Here is a 16,879-nt window from a genome sequence, read left to right on the forward strand (position 1 = left end):
TGTCATCTCGTAACTCATGGAGAGCCTCGTCTGGCATGCGAACGCGCTGTCTCAGTTCAATAGCCACTGCAGCAGCATGCTCTGAAGAGGGGCCATAAGCAGTTTCGACTTCCTCCACCAGGCGGCTGTAGTCCCACTGATGTGACCGTGGATTCCTGTGGACGATTGCCCCTGCTGCACCAACCAGGCAAAACTTTAATTGGACAGCCCTAGTCTTTTCAGTCCAGTTATTTGCCTTGGCACAGCTCTCAAATCGGTGTAGGAACTCCTTCCACGGTGTGGTGCCATCATACTGGCGGGACGTAGAGTGGGGACTCTTTCTCTGTAATCGTAGTCATCCTCACTCTCAGATGAAGGCTGGCGTGTAGGATTGGGCCAGCAAACACGTGATTTCGCTGTTCACACTTGGGGAGAGGGGCTCAATCTGTATTCCTGGATTATCATTTTGCTGCAATGTATCACCAGGGTCATTGTCTTTGAGTGCATTACAGCCAGGTGTGTGCCACTGTGAGCCTGAAAGGCATGGGGATGACAGGAGACAGGAGTGCTATGAATGAAACTCCCTGGGTGAGCAGGGCCAAGGGGTTTGTACTGGGCATTGCAACAGTTGCTGCTAATGGCACTGCCGGCTGCCTACAAACTTCATCCGTATGCACGTGTGAGCATGGGTCTCTGCAGCGCACGTCTGTCCCACAGTCTCTTAACACATCATTTTTGAATGGATTAGTGTCTGATAACTTCAATGGTTGAATGGGGATATAGCTTATTTCACTTGCATTCTGTGTTAATGTATCAGTCTCTTCCTCAAGAAAGAATGGGTTATTTTGTCTTCTCTTTTTGGTCGAATATTCGGTTTTTATTTCCACTTCATCCACGGCAGTCAGTGACATGGAAGGGTTGGAGTAGCTGGTCATTTCCCTGAACATGTGTTTACTTTCAGCCGCAAGACGCTGACTGGAGGCTGCCATCTTGGCTATCTTCTCATCAGTGTAAGAGAAGCAGGCACGGTTATGCTAACTCCTCCGGTTTATCTCACCGGTTATTTTCAGTGTATGCTCACCACTGCTGCTCTTGTTGTACTTGTGTCGGTCCCTTCGTGGTCGCCAGTGTTAACCTTTCCTGATTGCTTCTTTTCCCGACCGTAGTCAGGAAAACCAGGGGAGACTCGTTACCTCCAGGGCCGACGTTACAAGGTAAATAACGTCGGGGTTAAAATCCCGTTACTGGTGAGCGAAAGAATGAGCTTGGCTTTTAGTCTGGAGTTTTATTTTGAACTCATACACTGTGTACAAAACTTAACTTATTTAACCAACTCTGCTCCGGTCGCATTCCCCCGTCTGCTTTCTTCCTTCCTTTTTTTTTCTGCCCCCCTCTTTTGTTTACACATGCACGGAGCTCTCTTAAAGGAGCCGCAGCACCATTTTACAACAGAAGGATATTATGGTGCTTTTCCATTACATGGTACCTGCTCGACTCGCCTCGACTCTACTCGCCTTTTTTGTTTTTCCATTACGAAAAAAAGTACCTGGTACCTGCTAACAGGTACTTTTTTTAGTACCTGCTCAGTCGAAGTTCCAAGCGAGCTGAGGCGAGCCGAAGGTGATGTGAAACTCTGCAGGCTGCTGACTGGTCGGAAAGAATCGTCACTGATCACTGCGTTGCTAGCGACAGACGGCATTTTTAAATAGTTTAGCCAGCGGTGTTTTTTTGCTGCCGGAGGCTCCACGCAGAGCTTTCTCCGTAGCATACAAGTGGCCTGATGGTTATACTGGTGCGCTGGTGTGTGCATGTGTGATGTGTGTGTGTCGAGTCGCCGTGTGTGTGGGGAGCTAGTGAGCGAGGGAGAAGTGAGAGAGTGACGGCGATTATCTCCGCAGCGTATAGCGACTCTAGAGTCATATATATGTGACTCTAGAGTCATATACATATGACTCTAGAGTCACATATATATGACTCTAGAGTCATATATATGTGAGAGAAACAAAGCGAGTAGCGACTCTAGTCATATATATGTGACCACGGTGGGAAATCTGGAGCAGTAAACGTTAACTATCTCTTTGATATCATGTTGTTTACAATGAGTCGGGGATATGCGGGGATATGTCAATGGGAAAAGCCAGCTACTAAGCCACGCCCACGGCAGTCGCTATTACGACCAGCCACGCTGAGGCGATACTAAAATCTGCAATGGAAAACGGATGCACAGCGAGTCGAGGCGAGTAGAGTCAAGTAGAGTCGAGGCGAGTCGAACAGGTACCATGTAATGGAAAAACGCCATTAGAAGCACTTTTCCGGTGAGCGCTGAGCGTTACTGCTCAGCCTCCAACTGAGCTTGAAGACGTAGATGTGACGTGAGCAACGTGTCTGAAAGTTGTAAGTCTTCTGGTAGCTGTGCCAAGAGAAATCTCAATCATTCAATCTTGCAGAGACGGAGAGCGTAGGTGTAAGGAGATAACATAGGCACAGGCTAATTAGCCTATTGCTAACTAAAATGGTAGTTAACATTAGTAATTGAACTTAAACAGCTAATGTAAGTCGAAAATGCCTGCGAGCTTCTCCTGTACTGTACGGTAATTCCTCTACTATGCAACAATAAGTCGCGTGGTTATGACACAATCATTAGCCTATTTTTAGAAAAATGTCTGCTACCAAGCCATAACGTGAGGTACAAGGTAATGGAGCCTTTTATACATTGTCGTGTTTCTTCAGAAATAAACAATGGACAAATAGAGTCTTTAAACGCTTCAGATGTAAAGTTATTCGCTGTCAAAGTGACGTCAAAATGAGTGGCAGTCAATGGGATGCTAACGGGGTGTGAGCTCACGACGTTCCACTTCCTGGAATTCTCTGTTGCTGCCGGAAATTCCGCCGGATGTCACCCTTTTCAGCCGGATGTCCATTACCTTCCGCTTTCTTTGTGTTGGAATTTTAAACTCCGGGCGATTTATGAGGACTATGGTTAACTGCTCCTCAGATCTTTGCAGGGTAAATCCAGACAGCTAGCTAGACTATCTGTCCAATTAGAGTTTTCTCTCGCAGGACTAAAACTAGGCCTACTTTTGAATGTACACATGTTCTACCAAAACAAGTTCCTTCCCGACGCTTTCTGATGCACTGTTGCTCCGTCCGGGCACTTAGCACCGCCCTAGACGATTGTGATTGTGACTGTGTGGACTCGCCAGACCCTCCTTTGCAGTGCTGTGGAGGAAGGTCTGGCAATGCAAGACTACTCACATGAAACAAATTGAAAAAAAAGAATGTTTAAAATTGATGCAGCATAGGCTAAGCTATCCTGATTTAAAGGTCCCATATGGTGAAAATGGGTTTTTATGGGATTCTGTGTGTCATATAGGCTCGGGGGTGTAAAGTAAAAGCTGTGAAAATGTGAAATCGCTCACTGCCGCCATTTGTCCACCCCCCACAGAACTAGACCACCTCCCAGCTAAACGGGCCAGTTAGAATTTGATGTATTTGCTACGTGGAAACCGGGTAACCAATGGGTGTTGTGTTCCAAAATCGACCTAGCCCCGCCCCCTTTTCTAACGTTCGCTTCGTGCTGTTGAGAAGAATCCGAGAAGAAGCGGGAGTCATGTCTGGAGTTAAGTCGTCCCTGAAAACCCATTATGTCTATGTGAAAACCGGCCACGAGAAATGCGTCATTCCAGGGTGCCGAGTATCAAATACATCACTGCACTGCTTTCCAAAAGACAAAGATGTCGCTGACAAGTGGATGGATTTTATTTTTGGAGACTTGCCTCAACCTGTGCCGAGTCAGGCTTTTCGGCTATGTACTGCACATTTCTCACCGCAGTTCGTACTGAATCAGGGGCTATATGACGCTGGAGTCGTATCAAAATTACTGTTGATGAAAAGATCCATTCCAACTATTCGGCACCCTCTCCCAACCATTGAAACGGTGAGTAAAAACAATTTTATAACGTAGATTACTAGCTAGCTAACCGAGTTGATAATTTTTCGTTTTTCCTAATGGTTGGTTAGCTGGCTGCGTCACAGCTAGTTAGCTAGCTAACGTACGGTGTGTGTGTGTGTGTGTGTGTGTGTGTGTGTGTGTGTGTGTGTGTGCGCGCGCGTGCGCATTATAATGTTAGCTAGCTAGTTGTCTAACTACTCAACTAGCTAACTAACTTAGCTAGCTACAAAGCAAACAATAGTGCTGTCGCATACTTTTTTTATGTGTTTGTAATATTGTTAATCTCGGGCCAAGAGGAAACTATAGTCTGTGACTGATTATGTCAGTGTATCACATCGTCTTTTAGCAAAATGGCGGAGCGCGTATACACAGCGAATCTGTGTTGGTGCTCTCGCCGGGTTCAAGTCCCGTTTTTTGGGGGGCAAAAGCGCCCCCAAGTCCCCTGGAGGCGCCAGCAGCTTTTTTTCTCCACCCTGCTGTGAGACAGGACACGCCGCGGCTCGCCATTTGCAGCGCCTGATATACAGTATTTTCTTGGCAAGCGAATCTGGCAAGAAAGTACACTGATAATCTTTTATAAACGATACAAATAAAGGATTACGTTATTGATTTGATTCTGTCAAATGATAAAAAATGCATACCCTGCTTATATATATATATATATATATATATATATATATATATATATATATATATATATAGCAGTATATGTCATAAGCTCTACATGTGATTAACCTAGCTAGTTACTTATTATTATTATTATTATTATTATTATTATTACTACTATATACACCTATACCTGTATTGCATCTAACTTGTTAAATACCTTGTTATACTGCACTGTTTGCACTGCCACTGTATAGTGTTACTTGCCTCATCCAAGTGCCTTTATTTGTCATTTATGTTATAGTAGATAGAGGACGCTACCTCGTCAAATGTTTTTACTTGTGTTCTATTGCTGCTGGTCTCTTGATAGTCCCCACACTTTTTGTTGTTTGCCTACAATGAAAAATGAAATGACTTATGACTAGCAATATTATCATGCTGTCTCCTTTTCATTTCCTAATATATGTGAATGTATTCTTAGGGAGCCATTAGACCCGTTTCCCAGGCCAATACCTCCCGGAGTATTGGCTGCCAGACTGACCCCCTTCCTAAAAGATCTGTTGGAACCCAACTATCCAAGGACACGCTTAAGACTCACGTCAGAAGCAGAGGTTAGTGAAATTGAATTTTTGTAAATGCTAGTTTACCTGCAACGTTGTTTTTTGTTTACATTTTTGTTTATAAGCTGATAAGTCAAAAGTAATCATTTAAAGGATTACTGGTAATAGTTATTCCCAAATTATATATCTATGGACCATATATTCCCATTGCAGTTGAAAGAGGGGATCAAAGAGAAAACAAATATGGGAACCTTATCAGTGAGATATAGTACATAATGTGGGCAGACATTTAACATTGATCTTAGAGACTGTATACATATATCTTGTCCTATGCACTACATGATAGTATTTTATGTTTGTTATTACTGCTATTTCAAATGAGCCACAGTCTACATTGTTTGACAAAGGCATAATTTCCAAATAGCTTCTCAGACAAGTGTGGTCTGTGAGAATGTGTGGTCTCCCCCACTTCTTACCTCAACACCCTTGAAGCCCCTTCCACCCAAAAAGAGGCCACGACTGGAACTAGAGGATGACGACAATGAATGGGAGGCCTCCATTGAGGCTACTGACCCTAATGACTCCACTTTCATTCAAAGTGTATCAATGACAACAGAGTCATCGACTGTATCGTAAGTTCTCAAGGAAAGCTCCAATAGCTATTTATCTTTGAAGTGTCTCAATTCTGATGTGAATAATATTTCTTATGTTTGTTGTGCTTCTTTTCATCTTTTTTTCCCCTTGCACAGACAAGCCTCACCACCATATGATGTACCTAAATATATTGTATACGAAAACTGCCTCCTCGAGTTGTTTGAGTTATGTCCAGTGTGCAGCTCCATGTGTGATGTCCGGAAAACTATACGTGGGACTTTCCTTGCTGTTGATCAGACGTGCCACCGTTGTGAGTTCAACAGACAGTGGAAGAGTCAATCGTTCATCGGAAGTACACCTGCAGGGAACATTCATCTCTCTGCGGCGGTATATTTTACAGGGACATCTTTCATCCAAATGAAAAAGGTATTTAGGTGCTCATTTTTACAATATAGCTTTTTTGTTATACGCATATCAACTTGCAATTTACATTTTTCATTATTTTTTTTTTAAAAGGTTTTCAACGCATTTGGTGTGAAGAGCATGCGATACCAAGCTTTCCGGAAACATGCCAAAAGCTATCTTGAACCTGCCATTGTTTGGAAATGGAAAAAGGCCCAGCAGGTTGAGCTTCAAAGTTTAAGCCAGCAGAGCAAGGTCATCATTGGAGGAGATATGCAGGCAGATTTTCCAGGTCAGTAGCAGAAATGCCATCATTTTGAGTTGAAAACTAATTTCCTAGTAGCACTTTCACTGTATCACCCTGTAGGGTGGGACCAGAGCGCCACTATGTAATGCTACAGCTGAAATAGTTGCAGTTTTTTTTTTAAACTGCCTTAACGCTTTACTTTATTACATGTACTGTACTACATTGTTTTACTGAAATTTGTGTGCACCGTTGTCTTGCAGGCCATTGTGCCAAATTTGGAAGCTATACCGTGATGAATCTTGAAACCAACACAGTAATCGATATCCAACTTGTGAAGGTGTGTATATTACCAATGTATATTACCAAAGATATTTAAACCACCACTACTTAGTAGTGCAAATGCAATTGCAAAGCATCCCCAACATAGTAATCTAACATGACCTTTTATGACAGCACATTGGACTTTTGCTCCAGCTATTTCATATTGTTTCCTCTTCCCCCGATCTACCCTGTTTTCTATCAACAGAGCAATGAGGTCGGAGGGAGTTACTACATGGAGAAGGAAGGTCTGAAGCGAAGCCTTGCTCTTCTGGAGGCAAGTGGTGTCACATTGGACTGCATAGTCACAGACCGCCACCCCCAGATTCAAAAATACCTGAGAGAAAAGGGCATCACACAGTACTATGACGTCTGGCATATTGATAAGGGTATGACATATAAATCTATTATGCTTTTGACACACTATTCTGTCTGAATTTGTAATTTACTGTTAGTTCTGACTTGGGATTTCAATATGACTCAGTAGTTTTTACTATATTGTTTAATCCAAGGGATGTCTAAGAACATCGACAAACTTGCCAAGGAAAAGGATTGTGAGGTGGTAAAAAAGTGGCAACAGAGTATTAGGAACCATCTCTACTGGACTGCATCATCATCCAAGACGGGCCCAGAGAAGGTGGCAAAGTGGACATCTGTCATCAATCACATCCACAACATTCACACACACGAAGACCCCCTTTTTCCAAAGTGTGAGCACAGTGATGTCCTAGATAAGAGGAGGTGGTTGAAGCCAGGTATACATTTATTCTTATTTTATTCCTTTGAAATATATTGATTGATGGTAATATAAAACCATTACATTTGGCATCCAAAAGCATTTTCTAAACAGTTTTAAAATAATTTCATAGGATCAAAGGCTTCCTACAGACTGGAGAAGGTCCTTACAAACAAGAGGTTCATCAAGGGTGTGGAGAAGCTAAGCCCTCACCACCAAACATCCTCTCTTGAGGCCTTCCACAGCGTTGTCATCCGCTTTGCACCAAAGAGTGTGGTGTACCCATTCATTGGGATGCTTTGCAGGTAATGCACATTATGCAAGTGATTATGCACAGCCAGGCGTCATTATAACAGAACCACCCCTGTTAGAGTAGTTTTGCTGGCCTACTGTCTGACCAGATTATTAAAATACAAAAGGTTTTGATCTGGGCCATTTCCTCAGGTAGCTTAGCACAGTGTGTAGACTTCTATTTCTTTGTACAATGTGTTGAAGTAATAAAATACACACCCATTACATAATTTGCATTGTTGTTGTTGCAGACTCTATCTCTCAGCATTCCACTTCAATGAGAATGCCAACCGGCCACAGTCAACAAGTGCTCTGGGAGATCCTGCCTTTAAACTGGCCTTCCCTAAAGCAAAGAAAGGGGGATACAGCCTCAAACGACGGAAAATTGAGCCAACATTCTGTAAGTAAATTATCACAACAACATGCAACATTAATTACATTTTATTTATAGTGTCAAATCATAACAGACATTTTCTCAGGGTACTTCATGTAGAGCAGGTCTAATAAACAGAGACCCAACAATTCCCACCGAGAGCAAGCATTTGTTGCGACAGTGGCAAGGAAAAACTTCCTTTTAACAGGCAGAAACCTCAGACGGAACCAGGCTCTTGGTGGGCGGCCATCTGACGCTGCTGGGGGGGGGAGAGAGAGAAAAACTATTTGAAAATTCCGTCTGTCGCTAGCAATGCAGTGATCAGTGACGATTGTTTCCGACCAATCTGTAGCCTACAGGGTCTCATGTTACCTTCACCTCGACTGAGGAGGTACTAAATAAAGTACCTGTTAGCAGGTACCAGGTACTTTTTTTCGTAATGGAAAACCAAAAAAGGCGAGTAGGTACCATGTAATGGAAAAGCGCCATTAGTAACACGCATTCATGGAACAGAGATGAAAAGAAACCACAATAACAAGTTAACATTAACAACTAATGAAATAACAGAAATATTAATATTTATAGCAGTGGGTATATAGCAGTCTAATAGAATGTTAGGAACTGTAGCTATTATAGCCTGCTACAGAATCACTCTGCAGCTGGATAAGGGTGTGAACGGCTCCTCCTTGCACTAACATCGTTGAGGTCGTCAGTCCAGCTGAGCTCAGACTGGCTCACCTCACTAAAAACAAAATGTTTACAAATTAAAGTTTTACTTGGACTGATGCCCACTGCTATTATTTTTATTAGTCCTATTTCTTTTATCTCTTGCATTTCTTGTTGGTGAAAGTCTCTCTCACTGCAATATAATTAATTACTATGTTACGCTTAATGATTTCACATTAAACATTTATTTCTGTAAAAACAGAGTTCACATCAGATCACTCTCTGTAGCGTACACACTTAAACTCGTTCATCACGTACTGACGATTACTTCTACCGTCAGCATTAGCTACTCATGCCCAGTGTATCGTAAAGCCTAGAGCGCCCTCTGCTGATTATGCTGAGCTCAGCAGGAACAACCTCACCCATTCAAACACATGTACTCAAATGACCCTGTGACCAGACACTGATACAGATAAGTAATAAAGTAGTTTATGTTTTGAATCCTTAGCTTCTGATCAGTTCAAAAATTAAAAGGGGGGCTAATATTTGCGTGTTGTGTAGAACACACTGTGCCACACATATATTTAGTACATTGCTATTAAACATTACATGTTAATGATTAAAAAAAAAATAATTCATTCATTCCACAGGCTATGTAAATGAACTCATCGCCCTCACATTTGAGAGTGTTGTCCCTGACCCAGCACCTTTTACTGAAGAGCTGCAGAAGATCACCATTCCAGAGGATCTTTGTGCTGAGTTCTCGGTGCCATCCATGGAAGAGGCCATGGCAGGATTTGTGTCACGCTTCAATCCAGCACAGGTCGAAAACCAGTGTAGGTAGTGTCTGCATACTCTGTCCTTATTCGAAGGACGATGCATGAAGGGATAACAACCCTGAACCTTCGACCAAGAAACCCCCAGCACCAGCTGACAAAACTTCTGTAGGCCAAATACCTGTAACGACTAAAACAGAAGAAATATAAATGAAATACTTAAAACAGGTTACACAACAGGTTTGATTTATGCATATAATTCTTACTGACATTTTGTTTAAACTTTTGCTGTCTTCAGTGAGGGGAGCCAGTCAGAGCTCAGGTGTACCGACAACCTCAACGACTGTAGTGCAAGAAGGAGCAGCGGCAGAGGTACAGACTCCTTGTTAACAGAAGAGCCGGTCCCGATAAATACATTTTTACATTGATCCAATTACAGAATAAAAATAATAGCAGTGGGCATCAGTCCAAGTAAAACTTTTATGTGTAAACATTTTGTTTTTAGTGAGGTGAGCCAGTCTGAGCTCAGCTGGACCGACAACCTCAACGACGTTAGTGCAAGGAGGAGCAACAGCAGAGGTACAGTTAATTTATCATAAAAATGTATCAATTAAAAATACTGTTATGATTTGGCTGTAATCTGTTTCCCCCAGATGATCGCATTGCCCAGCTGCACCACTTTCTGCAGGAATTTTTTAGAGAGAGCCGTTCACACCCTTATCCAGCCGCAAATAGTTTGATGTGATGTCCTACAGTATCTGTTTTTTTTCACTCTGCTTTCTCAGGTTTTTCTTTGACCATTGTTGCGCTTGCTGCAACTGTTATTAGACTATTTCTACTACAGTTCATATCGTTCTATTATACCCACTGCTTTAAATATAAATATTTCTATTGTTGCATTAGTTGTTATAATGTTAACTTGCTATTGTGGTTGCTGTTCATCTGTTCCATGAATGCCTGTTACCTAGCATCTTTATTAGGATTTTGGTGGTTCTGCTGACAACCATTATTATTATAGTTCATGTCATTATTATATGCCTCTCTCTCTCTCTCCCCAACCGGCAGCGTCAGATGGTTTCAAGGTTTCTGCCTGTTAAAAGGAAGTTTTCCTCGCCACTGTCGCACCAAATGCTTGCTCTTGGTGGGAATTGTTGGGTCTCTGTAAATAAAATTGAATTAAACATTTCTAAGCTTCTGTTGCCAATTGTTTCTCTGCTGTGGCCCTCACACTTCTTGGTGTTGTACAACAGGAGTTGGAGTCTGGTTTAATTAATGTAGCATAATATAATTAAAACATCCATCCATCTTCGTCCGCTTCTCCGGTATCGGGTCGCGGGGGGAGCAGCTCCAGCAGGGGACCCCAAACTTCCCTTTCCCGAGCAACATTAACCAGCTCCGACTTGGGGATCCCGAGGTGTTCCCAGGCCAGGTTGGAGATATAATCCCTCCACCTAGTCCTGGGTCTTCCCCGAGGCCTCCTCCCAGCTGGACGTGCCTGGAACACCTCCCTAGGGAGGCGCCCAGGGGGCATCCATACCAGATGCCCGAACCACCTCAACTGGCTCCTTTCGACGCAAAGGAGCAGCGGCTCTACTCCGAGCTCCTCACGGATGACTGAGCTTCTCACCCTATCTCTAAGGGAGACGCCAGCCACCCTCCTGAGGAAACCCATTTTGTCCGCTTGTACCCTGGATCTCGTTCTTTCGGTCATGACCCAGCCTTCATGACCATAGGTGAGGGTAGGAACGAAAACTGACCGGTAGATCGAGAGCTTTGCCTTCTGGCTCAGCTCTCTTTTCGTCACAACGGTGTGATAAATTGAATGTAATACCGCACCCGCTGCGCCGATTCTCCGACCAATCTCCTGCCCCATTGTCCCCTCACTCGCGAACAAAACCCCAAGGTACTTGAACTCCTTCACTTGGGGTAAGGACTCATTCCCTACCTGGAGAAGGCATTCGATCGGTTTCCTGCTGAGAACCATGGCCTCAGATTTAGAGGTGCTGATCCTCATCCCAACTGCTTCACTCTCAGCTGCAAACCGATCCAGTGAGTGCTGAAGGTCACAGGCCGATGATGCCATCAGGACCACATCATCTGCAAAGAGCAGCGATGAGATCCCCAGCCCACCGAACTGCAACCCCTCTCCACCCCGACTACGCCTTGATATCCATAAATGTTACAAACAGGATTAGTGCCAAAGCGCAGCCCTGGCGGAGGCCAACCCTCACCTGAAACGAGTCCGACTTACTGCCGAGAACCCGGACACAGCTCTCGCTTTGGTCGTACAGAGATTGGATGGCCCCTGAGAAGAGACCCCCTCACCCCATACTCCCGCAGCACCTCCCACAGTATCTCCCGGGGGACCCGGTCATACGCCTTTTCCAGATCCACAAAACACATGTAGACCGGTTGGGCATACTCCCAGGATCCTTGCGAGAGTAAAGATCTGGTCCGTTGTTCCACGACCAGGACGGAATCCGCATTGTTCCTCCTCAACCCGAGGTTCGACTATCGGCCGATCCCTCCTTTCCAGCACCTTGGAGTAGACTTTACCAGGGAGGCTGAGAAGTGTGATACCCCTGTAATTGGCACACACCCTCTGGTCCCCTTTTTTAAAAAGGGGAACCACCACCCCGGTCTGCCACTCCTTTGGCACCGTCCCAGACTTCCACGCAATGTTGAAGAGGCGTGTCAACCAGGACAGCCCCTCCACACCCAGAGCCTAGAGCATTTCTGGACGGATCTCATCAATCCCCGGGGCTTTGCCAATGTGGAGTTGCTTGACTACATCAGTGACCTCCGCCCGGGAAATTGACAATGATCCCCCAACATCCTCCAGCTCTGCCTCTAACATAGAGGGCGTATTAGTCGGATTCAGGAGTTCCTCAAAGTGCTCCTTCCACCACCCTATTACCTCCTCAGTTGAGGTCAACAGTGTCCCATCCTTACTATACCCAGCTTGGATGGTTCCCCGCTTCCCCCTCCTGAGGTGGCGAACAGTTTTCCAGAAGCACCTTGGTGCCGACCGAAAGTCCTTCTCCATGTCTTCTCCAAACTTCTCCCACACCCGCTGCTTTGCCTCTTTCACGGCAGAGGCTGCAGCCCTTCGGGCCCTTCGGTACCCTGCAACTGCCTCCGGAGTCCTCCGGGATAACATATCCCGGAAAGACTCCTTCTTCAGTCGGACGGCTTCCCTGACCACCGTTGTCCACCACGGTGTTCGTGGGTTACCGCCCCTTGAGGCACCTAAGACCACAGCTCCTCGCCGCAGCTTCAGCAATGGAAACTTTGAACATTGTCCACTCGGGTTCAATGCCCCCAGCCTCCACAGGGATGCACGAAAAGCTCCGCCGGAGGTGTGAGTTGAAAGTCTGTCGGAGAGGGGCCTCCTCCAGACGTTCCCAATTTACCCGCACTACCCGTTTGGGCTTACCAGGTCTATCCAGAGTCTTCCCTGACCCAACTCACCACCAGATGGGGATCAGTTGACAGCTCCGCCCCTCTCTTCACCCGAGTGTCCAAAACACACGGTCTCAGATCAGATGACACGATTACAAAATTGATCATTGACCTTCGGCCTAGGGTGCTCTGGTACCAGGTACACTTATGAGCATCCCTATGTTCGAACATGGTGTTGGTTATAGACAATCCATGACTAGCACAGAAGTCCAAAAACTGACAACCACTCTGGTTTAGATCAGGGAGGCCGTTCCTCCCAATCACGCCGCTCCATGTGTCTCCATCATTGCCCACGTGTGCGTTGAAGTCCCCCAGCAGAACAATGGAGTCCCCCACTGGAGCCCCATGCAGGACTCCAGTCAAGGTCTCCAACAAGGCCGAATACTCCGAACTCCTGTTTGATACATATGCACAAACAGTCAGAGTTTTCCCCCCCACAACACGCAGGCGTAGGGAGGCGACCCTCTTGTCCACCGGGGTAAACTCCAACGTTGCGGCGCTCAGCCGGGGGCTTGTGAGTATCCTCACACCCGCCCGGCGCCTCACACCCTGGGCAAATCCGGAGAAGAAAAGAGTCCAACCCCTATCCAGGAGTATGGTTCCAGAACCGAGACCACCAGATCTAACCGGTAGCGCTCCACCTCCAGCACTAGTTCCGGCTCCTTCCCCCACAGAGAGGGGACATTCCACGTCCCCAGAGCCAGCGTCTGCTGCCTGGGTCTGGTCCGTCGAGGCCCCTGACCTTCACTGCCACCCGTGTGACAACGCACACGACCCTAGCGGTTCCTCCCACAGGTGGTGGGCCCACAGCTGTATATAAATATATTATGTGTTAATATAAACTATTTATTGGAGCACTTTGTCATTACTCTGAGTCTCAGAGGACCACAATCAGCCCTGTAAATATTCAGTGCGTTCTGCAGGGAATAAGGGTTCAGACAGACAGGTTCCAGGCCTGGGTGGTCCACCATACACTGTGGTGGGTCAGGTAGCTCATCACATCTTCTGACCTTTATAAAATATTACATAGACAGTTAAATTACATATGACAGTGATATTGAAAAGCAGGAAGCAAAGTAACCCGGTGATGCTGTGTCTCTCTGCTCTTTGACAACAATTGGTTTATGACATGCTTTTTAATATTTACGTGGATGCAGTGGGATAAACCAGACAATAATTGTAACGTTACCTGAGGTATCTCCCTGCAGCACGCATTTTCAACCTCGGACGGCATCCGCTCACAATGTCCACATGTGCACCTGTAGTAACATTAAACATCAACTGAAGCATGAAACGGGAAAAGCACGGCAATTTTTTTTAATTCAAGGAAAACAAATTGAATATATTTGGAAACAACAATTAACTTTAATACTTGATCTGTGTGTTTGAAAATATTTAGTACTGACTAGAGAATGTATTTGAACATTACGACATTGCGAGGACTGAGGTAAGAACATTAAGTAGTAATTTCCTTCATATTCGTAAAGTCTGATACATTTTAAGGTCGTAATATATCATATATATATCAAAATAATAATATATATCATCTACCGGCGGTACAGGGGACCTTCATGCTGCTGACACCGCTGCCTTTTCCAGGCAACAGCGGCGCACAGAGAGCCGGGGATAAGAGTAGGTGGGCGTGTCAGGTAACGTTATGTGCCGTGCACCGGAACATAAACACAGACACATCGCCGACAGTATGATAATAACATGAAAACACATCGTTCACTCGAAGTGGTTTCTGTGACTTTCAAATGTTTAAAAACCCAAAAGACGCAAAAATACACAGCCACCATATAACGTTAGCCTTAGCCCCAAATAGCCACATCACTGAAGACACACACACTGCCTACTAAGATGAAAACACACTCAACTTACCACTCTGAAACCTCCTGCTGACCTCTTCCAAAAGAAATTAATTGGTCCTCTTCGCCTGAATCCTCTGAACTTGAGCATTTGGGCTCTAACTGGTAAGGTCTTGCAAATCCCGTTGCCATGTTTGTTTATAGTAGGCTTCCAACAAAATCTGATTCCAGACCGCGTTCTATGTAGATCTGTGCTTAGCCAATCAGAGCGTTCTGCTCTTTAGTTGTGGGCTGAACATTCCATCCAGCAGCGAATCCAAGCGTGTGTGGGAGGGGAGAAAAAGGGCTCTCAGAAAAGTTTTTTGGGGGTAACACTAAACCCCTTACACTAACTAACACTTTTAATAAACTCATATAAACGGTACAAATATAAGTTTAAGTGTCACCATATGGGACCTTTAAGATTCATCCACTTTGTTTTGGAGTGTTTCACAGAGTCACAGAAGAGTCAAATCATTTGGCGACCTCTATGAAAATTACATACTTAAATCCTTCGAACAGCTAAAAAGTGCCTTTAAATACCTGCAGATCAGACACTTTATTAGTTCACAGAAAAATGAGCACTTAACGTCTTCTGCCTCTCCCCCAACCGACATCGTCTTTGGCGGATTTGAAGTTTTAAAAAACACATAAAAAAGATCTCCAATTGTGTAAGAGCTAGTTTAGCTAATTTTAGAGATATAAGGCACCAGTTACCAATAGCTGCAGCTAAAGTTTTTGCATTCAGTGATCTTCTCACATTTATCTTAATGTTCTACAAGCTGGTCCCAGGCAGGTGGGACTACGCTAAAACCTTTATGTACCCTTTACAAACAAGCTGTGAAAGTTCTTGACAAAAAACCAAGAAACTACCATTACTGCACGATTATACAAAAAGCACAACCTATTAACCTTTGACTGTTTTTTTTTTCAGTTTGTGCCTGATGTATAAATTGACCCATGATCTTGCACCACCCCCTCTCAAGCAATGTGTGTCATTTTGCAGAGATGAGGTAAGGGTCACCAGGGCTTCTGTAAGAGGTGACTGTTACACTCAATTTAGGAAGGTCAATCAGCTTTTTAATTTATTGTAGTAGAAAAGTGGAACTTCATTCCACATCACATTAGAGATTGTGCAAGTCTCAGCAGTTTTAAAATGTCCTTAAAGACTTGGCTGAAGGCGAATCAATTATGCGATCATTGATCTTTTTATAACATGGAATGTATATTTTGTATTCTGGTTTATATGTGATGTAATGCTTGTCACATGTTGTTTGTTGTTACGTTTTTATCTGTTTTGATAGTATTGTCTGTATTGTCTATATTGTCCTTTTATCTCCTTGCCCAGGGACCACAGATGTAAATTAGCTGTATAGCTAACTCTGGTACAGGGCCGAACTGTACATGGTCCCTGACAAATAAACTAATAAAATAAAAAATACAAAAGACATCCAAAACCTAAGGGGCTTTGTGTCCCTAACCTACGGTAGAATGTTGGATCTTTTGGCAAATAATGTGTTAAAATCCCGGGTCACATGGGAACAAGATCACACCTTTAGGGATAGTGACTGGGAGGCAACATGTGCAGAAGCCCAAAACTTCTCCTACAACAGCCGCCATAAGCTCTTACAGCTTAATCTTATCCATCGTATTTATTACACACCAGAAAGACTTCATAGAATGAACCGTGCTATCTCAGAAACCTGACCTAGGTGCAAGACAGACAAAGGCAACCTGATGCACATGTTTTGGAGCTGTACAAAACTAACACACTATTGGGGCTCCATTTTGGATACACTTAAAAAGGTCATAGGAGTCGAAATTCCTCATTCGCCAAGACTTGTTTTGTTAGGGGACACAACAGCTCTGCCAGCTGATAGGAGGAAAAATACACGCTTCATCAAACTAGCCTTGATCGCTGGAAACAACTGCATTGTTATCATGTGGAAAAGCGAACTTCCCCCTCCTGTCTTCTTATGGTTGAAGGAGGTTACCTCTTATATGGCCTCAGAAAAAATTATGTTTAATCTCAAAAAGAAACCTCATCTATTTGTAAATTTCTGGAAGGAC

The 16,879-nt window shown here is 44.3% G+C and overlaps 2 protein-coding genes across 3 annotated transcripts in view; one reads left to right on the top strand and one right to left on the bottom strand.

Annotated features, from left to right (window-relative positions):
• LOC114552299 (alpha-2-macroglobulin) overlaps positions 1 to 1,355 on the bottom strand; it is a 41,053-nt gene extending 39,698 nt beyond the window's left edge. For both annotated transcript variants that reach the window (XM_028572980.1, XM_028572982.1), the window contains exon 1: positions 1,115 to 1,355. The gene's annotated coding sequence lies outside the window, so the exon portion shown is untranslated. The remainder of the gene's footprint in view (positions 1 to 1,114) is intronic.
• A 1,954-nt stretch (positions 1,356 to 3,309) lies between these two features.
• On the top strand, positions 3,310 to 10,038 carry LOC114553328 (uncharacterized). Its single transcript, XM_028574569.1, has 13 exons — positions 3,310 to 3,916; positions 5,019 to 5,148; positions 5,522 to 5,729; positions 5,847 to 6,117; positions 6,208 to 6,385; positions 6,601 to 6,677; positions 6,867 to 7,047; positions 7,171 to 7,413; positions 7,528 to 7,699; positions 7,937 to 8,085; positions 9,375 to 9,560; positions 9,799 to 9,872; positions 10,006 to 10,038. The coding sequence occupies exons 1-13, from the start codon at positions 3,497 to 3,499 to the stop codon at positions 10,006 to 10,008; spliced, it is 2,292 nt and encodes a 763-aa protein (XP_028430370.1). The 5' UTR covers positions 3,310 to 3,496; the 3' UTR covers positions 10,009 to 10,038.
• The last annotated feature ends 6,841 nt before the right edge of the window (positions 10,039 to 16,879 follow it).

Source organism: Perca flavescens, chromosome 3 (assembly GCF_004354835.1).
Source record: "Perca flavescens isolate YP-PL-M2 chromosome 3, PFLA_1.0, whole genome shotgun sequence".
NCBI lineage: Eukaryota > Metazoa > Chordata > Actinopteri > Perciformes > Percidae > Perca > Perca flavescens.